Consider the following 16,232-nt stretch of genomic DNA (forward strand, 5'->3'; position numbering starts at 1 on the left):
CTAAATTTGTGTCTCAAAAAAAAAAAAAACACGGAGGTCACTTATTAAAAAGAGCGTGTCGTATAAGCATGTCGTTTTATAATTTTTTAGGAAACGCGCGTTCTCTGTTAATAACAAAGGGGGGAAACGAAATCCCAAAAGTTAAAAACCCCGCCTTGTGTTCTTTTCTCCCTTGTTTTCACCAGTCGAAAATCCCTTCTCCTTACAAGCCCTATGTTCGATTGACGCCGAAGCAGGTTCGATTCTTCTCTTATATGTTATCTTGAGCTTGATTTTCGATATTAGAATAGAATGCATGGGTTATTTTTTAACTATCCTAAATTCAACAAAATCGCAGGAACTATTCTTGCTAGGGCTTTTTTCAAGAACGAAGCTCTCGATGTTCTCTGGCCTCTACAACAATCATCGATCATGACTGTGCTTGAATAGTTGAATGTACCGCTTTCTTAACACGCTTTCTTGCTCATATTTGTCTCTGATTATCCCTAATGACTTCCACGCACAAACACTATCGATCATGAAACGTCTTCAAGGTAATTATCATTCTCCCTCTTCTTCTCTATCCTCTTTTGTTACGGCCGAGCAACCTACCGCCTCCACTACCGCCATCACACCCTTCTACTATGCTCTGCTTCCATCACTCTATGAGGAAAAACCTAAAACCTTCTACCGCCATCACATCGATGCTTCACCTATTGAATCAATAGTTACGACAACTACCTCGTCATCCAACGATCCCAAGCAAAACCTAAACCAAGTCATTAATTCAATTCAGAAAACCCTAGGATCCATCCATCGGTTCTACCTCACTATCTCTTCCTTCAATGTTTCCTCCCAACTCCTGCTTCGATAATGGAGGAGGCGGCGGCGGATATGATTCCAATGATAGAAAGGGGTTCAACTCTGGTCCTCCGGGTTCGATTCTTTGTTCTAATCTCATTTTTCATGTACCTTTACGCTGTAGGGTTTGTAACTGTGGTTATTGCTTTGGTAACCACGTGCTTATCTCTAGACGAGCATGTCATTTGAGTGAATTCGACTAAAGTTAGGTAATACTAAAAAACGAATCTTATAATTGTTTCAGAGTTGTTTCAGAGCAACTAGAAAGGGATTATTATAGGAATAGGAAGAATTATGTTTTATGATTAAGTGGGTTGAATAAATTGTAACAAACAGTTTAGCTTTAATTTGTGCTTTCACTCACAGATACACGTGCACAAAATGTGTGAAGTACTTAATGTGTACATGATCTGAAAACATATGTGTTTTGTGGTTTTAAATCAATAATGATTTATATACGTCCTCAGATCACCTGTTTATGGTTTACTTTTCTGTAAGTGCAGATTATGGACAAAAGCCTTATTCGACCACTGTTGTATCTTTTGCTTATGGTTATGGCAACCCAAGTAAAAAGATCGACATCCCAAATGGAAGGGTAGGTGTGATAATTGGTAAAGGTGGAGAGACTATAAAATATCTTCAGATGCAATCTGGAGCAAAGATCCAAGTTACGAGAGACATGGATTTAGATCCTCATTCACTCACCCGAACTGTAGAGCTAACAGGTACTTCAGAATCAATAGCAAAGGCTGATCAGTTGATTAAGGATGTGCTTGCTGAGGTATAGTTGATATCAACATGATATGATTTCCATTTAGTTGTGACATGCTTTGACTAGCATGTATACATTTATATGATCTTAATTATTGATTTTGTTATTCAGGCCGAGTCAGGCGGTTCTGGCATAGTTTCTAGAAGAATGCCTGGTGAGTAAGCTGGTGCTGAACAATTTGTGACGGTTTAAGTTTACTAGCCATTTGTTGCAATTGATATTTAACTTTTCCATTTCTTGTTCATGCTTCTAGGTTGGTCTTATTATTGGTAAAGGGGGGAGACCATAAAGAATATGCAAACCAGTACAGGAGCTCGTAGTCAGGTCTATTTAAGTTTCTCTGTTCTCTATGAGCCTCTCTTCTATATTGAGTGTTAAAGTCTCTCTTTTGAGGACTACACTTGACAAGAGAAATGATTATAGCTGAAAAGATTATTGTACCTGTTATCAGGTGATACCACTACACCCACCCCCTGGTGATACTTCAACAGAGAGGACAGTACAGATAGATGGATCCAGTGAGCATATTGAGGCTGAAAAACAGTTGGTTAATGAAGTAATCAGTGAGGTATGTGCAGTTTTACAAGGAGACCAAGCGTCAGCTTGGTTTCAGAAACTATATGCTAGATTGCACTTGCTTTTCAGTATACATAACATCTTTATTCTTACTTGGATAACATAGTATACTTTGATTGCTCAATATGTGAATCCAATGGTTGCATGATTCAAAATGAAACTCTTTAAAATGGGTTTTTTTTAAAGAACTTTATGCTAATTTAAGACAAATTGGGTATCTTTTAGTTAAAGGTTCTTACACCTCCCATTTATGCCTTCTTAAACTGTTATTGTAGAATATATCTTTTAGACAAATTGGGTTTTTTTTAAAGAACTTTCTGCTGGTGGTGCTGCTGGTGGCTTTGATTACTACAACCAGCAACAAGCTCCCCAAAACCAACCACCTGGCGGCACCGTGGCGGCAACAGACGGGTCTGGTTATGGAATAAACTGCTAAATTATTGGGCAGAAAATAGCATGTATTAAAATACTTGTACATGTGCTTTAAACACTTTAAAATTTGGTTATTTTTATTAAAAAATCGTCACATGGTTCTTGCAAACCGTGACAAGGAAGAAGAATAACACACACCCAATAGTTGTATAATTTTGCTCGGTACCGACTACCGAGCCCCAAGCCTTCCAACAATGACAAAAACCATTCAAACACCAACAGGGCTAGGAGTCAGCTCCTGGAAACTCATCTAGCAAAGTTGTTTAAACAAAAAATGGAAATCTTCACAAAAGTCCAACACACACAGGTAGGTACTACTCTAGATAAAAATATCCAGTTCATCAAACTGATAATTAATGAACATTGCAGGAATCTATTGTGATGAGCATCGTGAACTTTGCCTGAAATATTAATATCAATATAAATATTATCATCACCCCAAATAATTCTTCACCCATATCCTGCCACCCAATTTTCCAAAACTTAAACTACAAAACTCTTCAATATATTTTTTTTTTACCTTTTAAGGCAATATACTTGTTTGGATCATATTCAATAAACCAATTCAAAATCAGATATCTATCTGTTTTTTTTAAGGAACAAACAGATCTACTCCATCAACTCGTAAGATTTTTTTTTCGCAATAAGTAGTGTCTGGATATAGTGTTGGATAATGAATAAATGATTTAATCTTAACAGGTTACTCAATTGAGCCCTAAAATTTTGAAGTCTGAAGGGATCCCAGTTTATCGAGCTTCTCAGTGTTGTGGAGAGTTTATTGTTACTTTTCCAAGGGCATATCATGCAGGATTCAGTTGTGGTTTTAACTGTGTGGAGGCTGTCAATGTGGCGCCTGTTGATTGGCTGGAACATGGACAAGGTGTAGTCGAGGTGTACAGTCAGCAAAGACGAAAAACATCAATATCTCATAAGTCGTTATTAGCTAGAGAAAGGATTAGGGCTTTATGGGAAGCTTGATTTTTGAATAAAGAAACTTGCGAGAATTTATATTGGAAACATGTTTGTGGGAAGAATGGGATACTCACCAATGTTGTCAAGGTAAAAAAAAACTTTATTTATTTATTTATTTATTTGTTGTTTTCTAATGTTCTTTTAATATAATAATTTCAAATGAGAGTTAAAATGGAGCTAAAAAAGGATCCAGCACCTTCAAACCAGTTTTCAGTTTCAAAAAGTGGAAGATGATTTTGAAAAAACTAATGAAAAAGAATGTTATCTATGTTCTTATGACTTGCACATGTCAGCAACCTCCGGTACATGCTTGCTAGATCGCTTCGTGTGTCTAAGACATGGGTGCTCTATAGATTTGAATCTTGATAACATTGGTTCAACAAAAGTAGAGAATAATGAACAATTTGATAATATTGGTTGAATTTGTTGAAGGTATCTGAACGAAAATAGTAAGCAGTCCTTACATGTTGATGTCATGCATTTTTTGACTTGGGCTCTTTTTGGTTTGGTTTGGTTTTCAATGTTATTCATTGCATGCATGCTAAAATAAACACTAAATAATTTGATAGTCTAGAAAACAACCAACCTTTTATTGTTTTGACAGGAAGTTGAAGTCGCTTTCAACAACGGATCTTTTTTACTTTGGATGTTTTCTTATGCTGGCTTCTGGAATTATTCTATTACAACAAACAGATTTAGTAAGGAAATCTAGTCCTTAATCAATTGTTTCCGTTTTTAGGTTTTTTTGTGGTTCATTCCTAAGACTTGCCATTGATTAGACTTACATGGATCAAATGTAGAACTTCAACCAAGGGCAGCATGGGAATAACTCAGCAACAAGACCTGTTATTGATGAGAAATTACATATAAAGTAGATAAACTAATGAACTTATTCATACATGTTGTACTGGTATATATTAATTAACTTTTCTAATGTTGTTCTTTTACAATATTGTTCTTATACAGGTGGTTGGAATTCGACCTAAAGTTGGTTGCTGATATAGGAATATTGGGTGCTCCAAATGTAAGAAAAATCATGTTTTTAAGTGTTATTAGTGTTAACATATAGTGTTGTTTGACATGTAATGTTAGGTAACTTGTTTGACATGTGATTTTTTTTAAATGAATTTTTGTTAACGATTATTTGTATGACATTAAATTTATGCAATGAATTCTATTTTTTGTATATTATATTCTAATTTCTATTATGAAACATTAAATACAAATTTTATTTGAAAATAAGTAAATCTATAAATAATGCTTTTTTAAACATTTAAAATTACGATACGCAAAAATGTGTGTCATCTTCATTTATGACATGGCCTTTCTTGACAGGGGCTTTCTTGATACGCATTGCGTGTCATTACCACGCGCGTCGTAAGGTTACGACACGCGAATGTGTGTCGTCTTCTTTTATAACAGGGCCTTCCTTGATACGCATTGCGTGTCGTAAACGCACGTCGTAATTGCGCGTCGTAAATGAGCGTCGTAAATGTGCGTCGTCTATAGACGACGCGCAAAAGCGTGTCGTCTTTCTTTATGACGGGGCCTTCCTTGACGCGCATTTGCGCGTCGTCTAAGCCTTTTACGACGTGCAATGTGTGTCGTAAAAGACTGTTTTTCTAGTAGTGCTACTTACAAAAGGGGTCCTCCACTCGCGTATCTCTGTGGAGTGTTACCGACGATGTGTCTAAAGTTCTAAGTTTAATGACCTTTAACAATAATGAAGTGGAAAATCATTTGCGAAAATATACAATATATCACTATGTAATAAGGTTTTGCAATCAGTTTGAAAACTAACTCTGCAAGTCAAAAGGTTGGTTAATACGATTTCTATTGTTAAAAGCATACGGAAAATGAAACAGTTCAAATGAAATAATAAGTTTGAGTACAAGTTATCCTTGTACTTTTGCTTGTATTCCCCCTGAAAACATTGAAAAATGCGGGAAAAGGTGTAGGGGTATGAACTCACCGGTCGAGAAGCGTGTCGGTTTGGGTGCTAAACGTTAGATCGAGGCTTGAAAACGCGCGAGGTTCCTATGTTATATGGAGAGATACATCAAATGTATCTAATTAGACCTTGATCTACTATTTGAAATGAATAAACACTCTGAGGTGCGAAAATACTTCAAATAAAGTGTTCGGAGTGACCCGGGTGGCATCTAAGTGTGTGTAGGGCCTAATTATGGAGTTTACTCTTCAAGAATAAGCCCTTAAGGGAGTTTACGGTCCAATGATCATATCCCCATGAGTTTACGGCCGTAAACTCATGGGTGGTGTGTTCTTGGATGCCAAATGGTCTTACAATGCACACAGGAAGATTCTAGGGTTGATTCCATGGCTTAGGAAGTGATCGGGACTTGAAATGACCTTGGAAAAGGAGTTTATGGTTTATGAAGATGTTCTTGGGGAGTTTACTACCTTAAACACATGATTTTACAACTGTAAACTCATGTTTGTCCATGATTTATGGGTTTTAGTGGTTGTAGGTTAAGCATACAAAGTTCTAAGTCCAATTCCAAGCCATACAAGGTGTTAAAGGCACTTTAACACCCCTTGGAGGAGTTTATGGTCTAAGAAGAGGTGTTTACGGTCCAAGCATGTTCTTGGGCTGTAAACTCAAGTGTGAATCATTTGTGTGTGTTTTGGTGCATCTCATGAAGGAATATAAGGTTCTATGCTCTCATGGAAGCTCATGGAAGCCTTTGGAGGTGTTTAAGGGTAATTTAACACCGTAAAAAGGTGTTTATGGTCCATGAATGAGGGTTTACGGTCCAGTAATGTTCTTGGGCCGTAAACTCATGTCCATACCTCAATTGGTGAGATTTTGTGGTCCTAAGCTCATGCATGCAAGTTTCTAAGCCATATCTAAGCACTAGGGGTGATTTGGAAGTGTTTTGGGGCTTCAAAACCCTCTTTAGGGGTGTTCACGGTTTTGGAAGGGTTCTTTAACCATAAACATATGTTCTTGAGTGTTTTGGGTGATTCCAACATAGATTTGCATGATAAGAAAGCTTAACAATAAGCTAGGATAGATTACTTACCAAATTGAAGCTTGAAAGGGGGTTTTTGGATCAAACTCGAGTTTTTAGAGAGAGAGCAGTGAGAGAAAGTGTTTTAAGAGAGAGAAAAAGCCTCAAAATGATGTCACTCAATCCCTTATATAGGGGTTGAGTTTATGGCCCGGAGAAATTCTACCCAATACCGACGTTAAACGGAGCTTTTGGTCGTACCCGATTAATTTGTCGTAACTCAACGTGGTCGTAACTAATAATTTTCTAAATAATAATTTGGGATGTTTTCATGAGTTTCTAACATGTTTGGATACCAAGTAAGTCATAATAGAAGTCTCAAAATAATGACTTAATTTAAAAGCTTAAACGGAAACAATTCGAAAAAGATGAATTTTATGGACGGAAACGGGTTACGGCGATGGAGCAAACTTCGGGTTGTCACATCGTCAACTTCAACGAGCTTTTCCTCAAGGAAATGTTCTTTTCCCTCAAAGTGAAGATCCATTCTGATGTTGGCATCCAATCCTTATAGTTGGAGCCATTAAAAGTCACTTTGGAGACGATGGGGAGCAGGGAGAAACCCGAGTGGTGGGTAGGAGATGATGGAGCAGAAGCATCAACATGAGTAGACATCTATAGAGAAAAAAAAGAAGTTTTATTTAGATGACAATAATCCTTGATATTTAACCCATAATAAAAACAATTATGGTTAGGATCCAAAATAGCAACTCACAACTAAAAAGAGGGATGTCGTAATCTTATTGCAAATTTATGAAGGTAGGTAAAATCTATTTACCAATTTCAAACTATGAAATTCCTAGATCTTTTGAAATTCATTAAATATATCAATGGCATGTTTAATCTCAAATTATGCTCTTTTATTTGTGACTGGGATGCCGAGGATTGCAAACAAGATGTGAATAACCATACAAATATGTTTGGCACTCTCGATGTCATTTATAATATCACTTTAATGTGTCAGTTAACCACACGCGCTCCATTAATCAACGATAATTTTTGAGATGCCCATTATTACTCTTTATAGTCACTATTAGTGTGCCGGTTAACCACACGTGCTCTACTAACTACTATAAAGTATAATGTGCAGTTTTATGGATTAACGTATTTTTCACATTTTCCTAAAGTAACTAAGAGTGAGATTTTATAAAAGATGTTTAGTTACTTTTTATGTCATTATACTTATTAATGAGGTTATGTCATATCAAATCCATTCGGTTAACGGCCCTCCACCATACAAGAGAGCGATGGGTATGAATGGATACCCAATGACAGTCATTTTATAGGCCGCTTCCTTAAACTCTCTTATAGTATGGCTTCGTGAATGGGGCGTACTAGTGATTTGAACAACAAGAACTCACTAACCCTAGGTAATTTCGAAAATTGTAGAAGGAACAACATACATTTTGATTATTGTAGTAAACAATCAAGAATCCTTTCTTCAATAACTTGGAAGCTAGCAACACAAATGTCTTGCCTCTGATGGTTTACACCCAGCACGAGCAACAAGAAGCTTTTGAGAGATGACAGGGGATGCCCAATTTTCGGCCTATGGTTCTTAAGAATCAAGTGGACGAAAATTTTAGCCTAAGGGGTCCTTTTATAGTTCAACCTGGAAACCCTAAATAACCCTAAATGAATAAAATAAGATCTATTCAATTTGATAATTATGCAACTTCCTATTTATCTACAAAGTATTCCAAATGCCCATGAATGCCCTAGAATTCGTCCACCTCCTTCCAAGGAAGGTTCTTGACTCTTTCTTGTTCAACTATTGAACAATTGCATTTTAACTCTTGCACTTTTAATTAAATACAATTAATCCTAAAATTAATTTAATTAATTTTTTTATTAATTATTAATTAAATAATATGATTTCTAATTAATATATTATTTTCATAACATGTTATTAATTCATTTATTGCTATTTATTAATCATATAATAAATCAATAAATCAATATATCTCTCTAAAATCCATCCTATTCAATTACTAGGTATGAGGGCAACCTAAAAGGACTTTGCTAATAATTCAAGATTATACTAATTTAGTTATTGGCTTGGACACATAATCCAACAGGTTGAACTCATACAAAAGTTGCACAATAGAGTTAAACCTAACCTTCTAAAATTATCTAATCCTCGGAACATGTAACCTAATGTATTCACTTAATAGTTAGACGATATTGTTGGAGGTCCCTAAAAGCACAAAGCAAGCAACATTCGAGCATCGAGTAATCTAAACCAATGCCTCACTTAATCAGGCCGTTCTATCCAACAATCTGATATCCATACTAACATGCAGTTCTAAAAGCTCGATCAATAGGCATATAAAGGCATCTCTCCTAGCATTCTATCATAAAATTCCTGAGCAAATCCTTCGCAATAATCTAGCATATGATTCACACATACTCATATGACACCAATAAGCGTATCACATGTATGAGTATTTTGAGAAAACTTACTTGAACTGGGCTGATTGCACGCATCACACCCTTTTTCTTAGAAAACCTTTTTAGAAAATCATTTTCTTTTAAAAGATTTTAGAAATCCTCATTTTGAGTTTAGACACACCCGATAGTGTGCTCGAATCCCTCAAACCAAGGCTCTGATACCAACTTGTAACATCCCAAAATTCCCGAGTAAAAATTTTAAATAAGTCAAAACCCCTTATTCTGTTATTCATTATCCCAAAAGACAATCACAATAAAAGTATTCTCAAAACATCATAATAAAATTATAAATAGTCAAGGCAAAATAAATCTCCAGGGGATGAAGTGCGATCAAGCCGGACCCTTCCTTTTGAAAATAAAAGTACCTAAAAAACAATTTAAACGTAAACCGTAAGCACAAAGCTCAGTGAGTTCCCCAAAGTACCATATACTAAACAAACACAACAACTTGAAACTAAATTGGGTCTATTTCACCCCCTTCGATACCTTTTAACGGCTAATGGGTCTATTTCACCCCCTTCGATATCTTTTAACTAGTATTGGGTGTATTTCACCCCTGTGTATTGCACCCCTTCTATATCTTTCAACTGGTACTAGGTCTATTTCATCCCCTTCGATATTTTTCAACCTATATTGGGTTTATTTCACTCGTACATCTAAGCATACAGTCATATCAACAAGAGTCATAAAGACAACAAGCACATACAAGCATATCAACAAGTGTCATAGAGACAATTATCATCCTATAAGAATAATCTAATGGGCCGACATTGGTGCCTTCGACCCACGAGTACAGCGAAGAGACTCACCTGAACTATTCAACAGAAGACCAACAGCCACCTCAGCCACAAAACAACCAACCCAAGCTTCCTAAAGCCAAACCGAAACCAATCCTTAGCTAAATGCTCAGTTGTACTCAAGTTTGTCCAAAAGTTAAACTGGTCAAAAAGTCAACGGTTACAGTCAACAGCAAATGTTGCCTTTAGCCAACCACTACATCGTGGCCTCCTTAGCCATGTCGTGACCCTCATACAACCAAACATACGGGAAATCCTAGTTGCCATGTCGTGACGATCTTTGGCCATGTCGTGGGCACTAAGTTTCCAACTACTTAATGGATTAAGCCACTTTTTCCGTGATTCCAAGAGCTCCAAAGCTCAGATCTGGTCCATTCTATGGTCTAAATGGTTAAAGTTTCCAACTTTATCCATTAAGACACCCACAGAGATCAAGATCCATAACCCTAAGTCTAAATAAAGTTAATTACCACCGTGTCTTAATGATTAAGCCCTTAATCTGAAAAGCCCTTAATCCAACCACTTAATAAGAGTTTTTTAATACTAGATCCATCATAAAGACAGAAGCTTTATAGACATGTATGTATAATACATGTCTAGGATCCATTTTAGGTCAAAATGAGCCCTAAAAATCAAAACTTAAGCAAATGATGAGAACTTCCACCAAAGACTAGATCCACAACATATGATGCTCTTGGGAATTAGGAGAGTCATAAAGTTGCAAACTTTATGAGTTCCTTCCTTCCAAACTTGCTCAAACATAAAGGACATGTGACAATATTCAAGATCTAACCACTTTAAGCCATAAAGCAAGGAACTTGGACACTTACAAAGGTCCAAAGATGCCCAAAAGAAATCTTCACTTCAACCAAGAAGCACCACAATGCTTTCCAATGCCTCTTCTTTCTTCACAAGCAACTAAGGTCACCAAAATGGACTTACAACTGTCAAGGAGGAATTAGGGTTAGGGTTTCTGAAACTTGAGGGTGATGGAGGCTGATAAGGAACTGTAAAAATGATTTAAAGGAGTTAAATACGAAGTAAACCCTAAAAGAATCTTGGGCTTGGGCCAAGACAGCTACCACGTCGTGGCAACCTTTGGCCATGTCGTGGCGATCCAATAACACACACGATCCATTAAACAATTACCACCCCGTGACCCTCCTTGTCCGCATTGTGACACATGATATCCTTAAAAACTTCATCTTTGGTCCCTGATAAAAGTAAGATTAACCAGTCTGGAACACGATTGTTACACTTTATCTCTTTAATCAACTCAAACCACTTCAAATGGACAATAATATGTCATAAAACCTAGATCTATGAAGAAATACAAGAAAAATGTGGAAACTTTAGGACTTACAAAGGCTTCATAAGATGCACACAAGTTAAAGGGAGGTTTGCTTGATGAATCAATGCACTAACTCTTTTCTTCTTCTCCCTTCAAAGCCACCAAGAACTTGCAAATGTGAGCACAAAAGCTTCCAAGAGGATTAGGGTTTGCAATGGAGTCGTTTGAGGGTGGAGGAAACCCTAGCCTTAACTTTCCTGATATAGGGTTTAAAGTCCGGAGATTAGGGTTTGGCCCAAAATAATCATCACGACGTGGACACTTAGTGCCACAACATGACACCCAATTAAAACACGCGATCCTCAATATATATATATATATATATATATATATATATATATATATATATATATATATATATATATATATATAATTCATATCTTGGGATCTGGTTGTTACAAAAACTGATTGATTTTGTTGATTTTTTTGTGTTGACAAACCAAACCCCAAAATTCGATTTTCATAATTTACTAGGTGAGTACAACTTTCATTCAAACACATGAATCATTTCTATAATTTAGTCTAAAAATATAATTTTGGTACTGGAAATGTTTCAGTTTTGTTCATTCGACCTACTTTTTGTATGTATGAATGAACCCACCCGCAAAAATTCTTTTTTTTTTTCTCAATAACCAAAATAGCTTGCAAAAACTAATCATAATCAAAGCAATGAAATTACAAAAAAAAAAACTATAGTGAAAATAAATGAGCCATTAATAAAAAAATACAAAATTTAAAACGTTGTATTTAACAACTTTTTCTAATTCGACCAAAATACCAAAAAGAATAAAATATAGAGAAACTATATTTTACAAGTATTTGTTTTAACCATCATTTTTTTTTAAAGTTACATTAGTATTTGGAGGGTGTTTGAGATTGCTTAGTTAAAACAACTTATGTTTATGTGTAGAAGTTTTTATTAGCGTATCCAGTGTTAAATATAGTTTTAAAAAAGTGTTTGAATAAATATATCCGCTATCAAAATGAAATGAGTTGATAAGTCTTTTTTAGTGTTTGATAAACTTTTATTTTATTTGTAATAATAAAACAACTTATCAAAAACTCTTTAAATAAATCGTGACTGAATTATCAAAAACTCATTCTTTAAATCAATAAATGTTTATAAACATTTTTATCACAACCATAAAAATTCATTACTATTGTTTCAAATCCAAACCGAAAGTTAATAAACATTATTTTAAATAAATAATACAAATGATAGAGCATTTATCAAATAATAAAATATCCATTTAATATGAACTAGCGGAGAAAACCCGAGCTTCGTCCCGGGCCATTTTTTGTGTTTTTTATGAAAAAATGTAAAAGTTTTGACTGTAAGGACCATAAGTATCAAAATGACTAAAAAATTAAATGAGTTTGAATTAGCAAGTTTTTAGAAAAGGGACCAAAGTTGTCAATTCCTTCAAGTCTTGTAGCCAAAATTATAATATTAACAGCTTCCTAAAAAATGTAAAACTTTTGATTCCAATGACGAAAAGTGTCAAAATCAAAAGTGTGAGAATGACTAAAGAATTAAAGGGGTTGGAATTAGCAATTTTTTAGAAAATGGACCAAAGTCATCAATTTCTTAAAGTTTTGTGGCCAAACTTTGAATATTAAAAGGTTCCTAAAAAATGATTTTTTTTATTCCAATGACCAAAAGTGTTAAAATGGGTAAAAAAAAGAAGGGGCAAAGTTGACAAAAAAAGACAAGTTTACTATAAAGGGTTGGACTTAACAAGTTTTTAGAAAAGGGACTAAAGTTGTCAATTCCTTAAAGCTTTGTGACCAAACTTTGAATATTAAAAGGTTTCTAAAAAAATAATCAAAAGTGTCAAATTGGGTAAAAAATGACTAATTATGTTAAACCCTTAGGAACTTTACTGTTCCTAAGGGAACATAAAATTAATATATATATATATATATATATATATATATATATATATATATATATATATATATATATATATATAAATTAAACTTGACGATTAAATAGAAAAAAGTAATAGAAAATAATATTTTTTTAAATTACCAAAATAGGAAGGGGTTTGAGAAAACTTTTAAAATGACTTTTTGGACTTCTAATTTTTTCAAAAAGCTAAAAGTGTGAAAAGTTGTTTGACAATTATAAAAGATTTTTTAGAATGACTTTTCGACAAGAAAAAATTATGTTATGATTTTAAAAGTCAGAATTTGTGACTTTTGGCTTTGTAACTTTTGTTCCTCCAAAAGCTAATCCAAACATATTTTAAAATCTACTTTTGAAAAAAAAAAAACTATAAGTCAAAAAATCATTTTATGAAAAGGACTTTTTAAGTTAAGAAAAAAATCCCAAACATCTCCTAGGTATTGAGAGTAACATTTTATGAACGGAAAAAAAAAATCACATTTTACTTTTTTCTCTTACCAAAATAGATGCTCATTCTAAATTAGATCAACATTTTACCCAAAGTCCCGCCATAAAACTATCAAAACTATAAAAAGCAAACACCAAAACCCCACAAAACCTTTCCAAAGCTGTAAATTCGCCGCTGCCGGGGCACTTCTTTTCAGTCACTCATGCCATCTTCCACTCTATACGGGACAAATTTATATCAAGATCGCGTAGTTTATAATGTGTGATTTAAAAGATGTCAGTCAATTTAAAACCCTAAAGACTGCAAATTTAGGATGAAAATTAGAGAAAAGAAACCTAATTAAGAGCGAGAACTTATTTCTCTTTGGCTGGGTCGAAGTGATGTTACTGACATGGGAAGCTAGACACAATAGAAGACATACAAAGAAGCGTATCAATTAGGATAGAGAAATCCGGACCCCCAAATCAAAACCCTAGCAGAAAACACAAATCTAACGACAGTATTGTTCATTACAACGATTAAATGGATCATGAAATTCATAAAACGCATCAAATCCTGAAACTTACCAAAAACACAATCAAAGCTGCTAAGCCACCAAACTGTTATTGTTCGGATAAATCCAAGGATGAGGACCATGCTTGCTGACATAAGGCGGTGAAGTGGTGACCGCCTTCGAATGTCGATTAGACTATCCCCATCAACAATCCAACCCAATCCAACTTTTTAATAAAAAACTAATTTCTCTCTTCCACCTATACAACCCAACCCAATCCAACTTTTTAATAAAAAACTAATTTCTCTCTTCCACCTATACAACCCAACCCAATCCAATTTTTTACCCCCGTTAGCAACCTAACCCAAACTCATTTTTCCTTAAAAATATAGTTTATTTTACTAAAAACTACTAGGAATATTAAAATTAAATATTTTATTTTGAACAACTAAATTATTTATTTCAAGCATGAAATTATAAAAAAATATTTTACATTCATGAAAATGAGTTAATAAAATAGATAAAATAAGTTACAAATACGGAAGATGCAAACTACATAATTATTCTTCAGTGTTGAATTTTTTCCATATATGCTCGATCAAATCGTCTTTTAGAGCGTTATGAGCATCTCTATTACGAACTTGTGCCCTGTTGGTCATATAACTGGATAGATCTGCAATTCGTTGAGTATATTATTCAAATGATTGTTCGTCTTCTATTGTTATAAATTTGGATGAATCATAATAATGAAGGTATGTGTGTCGTTCATCCTCAACTATCATATTATGAATGATGATACATGTAATCATAATTTTACCCATCATATCTTTGTCCAACACAATACAAGGGCGATAAAGAAATGCAAAACGAGCTTGTAAAACTCCAAATGCTCGTTCAACATCTTTTCTAGCAGCCTTTTGATGTTCAACGAACAACTAGTGTTTTCGAAGTTGTGGAGAACTTATTGACTTGACAAAGGCAGCCCATGAAGGATATATGTCGTCAGTGAGATAATAAGCCATATGATTTTCTCGATCATTCACAGTGTAACTCACTTTTGGTGCTCAACCTGCCAAGACATCATCAAAAAGAGGAGACCTTTGGAGGACGTTGATATCATTGCATGAACCTGGTGTTCCGAAGAATGCATGCCATATCCATAAGTCATACGATGCAACAGCTTCAAAAATTATTGTTGTCTTACCGCTTCTACCTACATATTGTCTGGCCCAAGCGGTCGGACAATTTTTCCATTCCTAGTGCATGCAATCAATACTGTCTACCATGCCTGGAAATCCACGTTCTTCTCCAACATGGAGCAATCGTGCCAAATCATCTTGATCGGGGTGTCCAAGGTACTCTTCATGAAAGCATGAAATAACACCTTCCACAAACTTTACAAGAGCATCCCTTGTTATAGTCTCACTCATTCTCGAATATTCATCATGTGCATCTGTTGATGTCCCATATGCCAACACCCGCATAGCTCTGGTACATTTTTGTAATGGTGAAAGACCTTGTCTGCCTGTGGCATCACGTATTTGTTGAAAATATCGGTCATTGGCTGTAACAACTTCCATTATATGGAGAAATAGTGGTTTTTGCATTCGAAATCTACCTCGAAATTTTTCTTCACCATACGTTGGGTTGTCAACAAAGTAGTCTTTCATCAAACGTGCCTCACCCTGCTCACGTTCCCGATCACAATACCTCCTTTTTGCTCTTGGGTGATCTCTTACGCTCATATTTGGTATGCTTATGAGTAACTCACTCATGATAACATCAAGTTTTCGATTTTGTTGAACAGCTCGTGCTTCCCACTCATCATATTCATTCACATTTGATGAATCAGGACCATCTGATGAGTTTGCATTATGAGACATGTTTCAAATAGATTAGAAATGAAGAGTTAAAGGTGGATATGAAAGTATGTAATGCTTATACTCTATTTATATAGGAAGAATATTGATTTTTTTGTTATTAAATGTTAAATAAAGATAATGTTAAAATTGTTTATCTAGATAAAATCCGAATATCCAATAAAAAGTTAACACATCAGAGAATCTTATATTCATGGAGATATTGACATATTTTCTAGATGATAAGATTATACAGAAAATGAGTGGTGTCTCTGAAAGATGATAATGACAACCCTACAT

The 16,232-nt window shown here is 34.8% G+C and overlaps 1 protein-coding gene across 1 annotated transcript; it reads right to left on the reverse strand.

Moving 5' to 3' along the window:
• Positions 1–7,044: 7,044 nt before the first annotated feature.
• On the reverse strand, positions 7,045–15,956 carry LOC111917829 (uncharacterized). Its single transcript, XM_023913468.1, has 2 exons — positions 15,357–15,956; positions 7,045–7,239 (listed from the first exon to the last, which is right to left on the reverse strand). Exons 1-2 carry the CDS (start codon positions 15,954–15,956, stop codon positions 7,045–7,047), a joined length of 795 nt encoding a protein of 264 aa, XP_023769236.1.
• Between the last annotated feature and the right edge of the window lie 276 nt (positions 15,957–16,232).

Source organism: Lactuca sativa, chromosome 7 (assembly GCF_002870075.4).
Source record: "Lactuca sativa cultivar Salinas chromosome 7, Lsat_Salinas_v11, whole genome shotgun sequence".
Classification (NCBI taxonomy): Eukaryota; Viridiplantae; Streptophyta; class Magnoliopsida; order Asterales; family Asteraceae; genus Lactuca; species Lactuca sativa.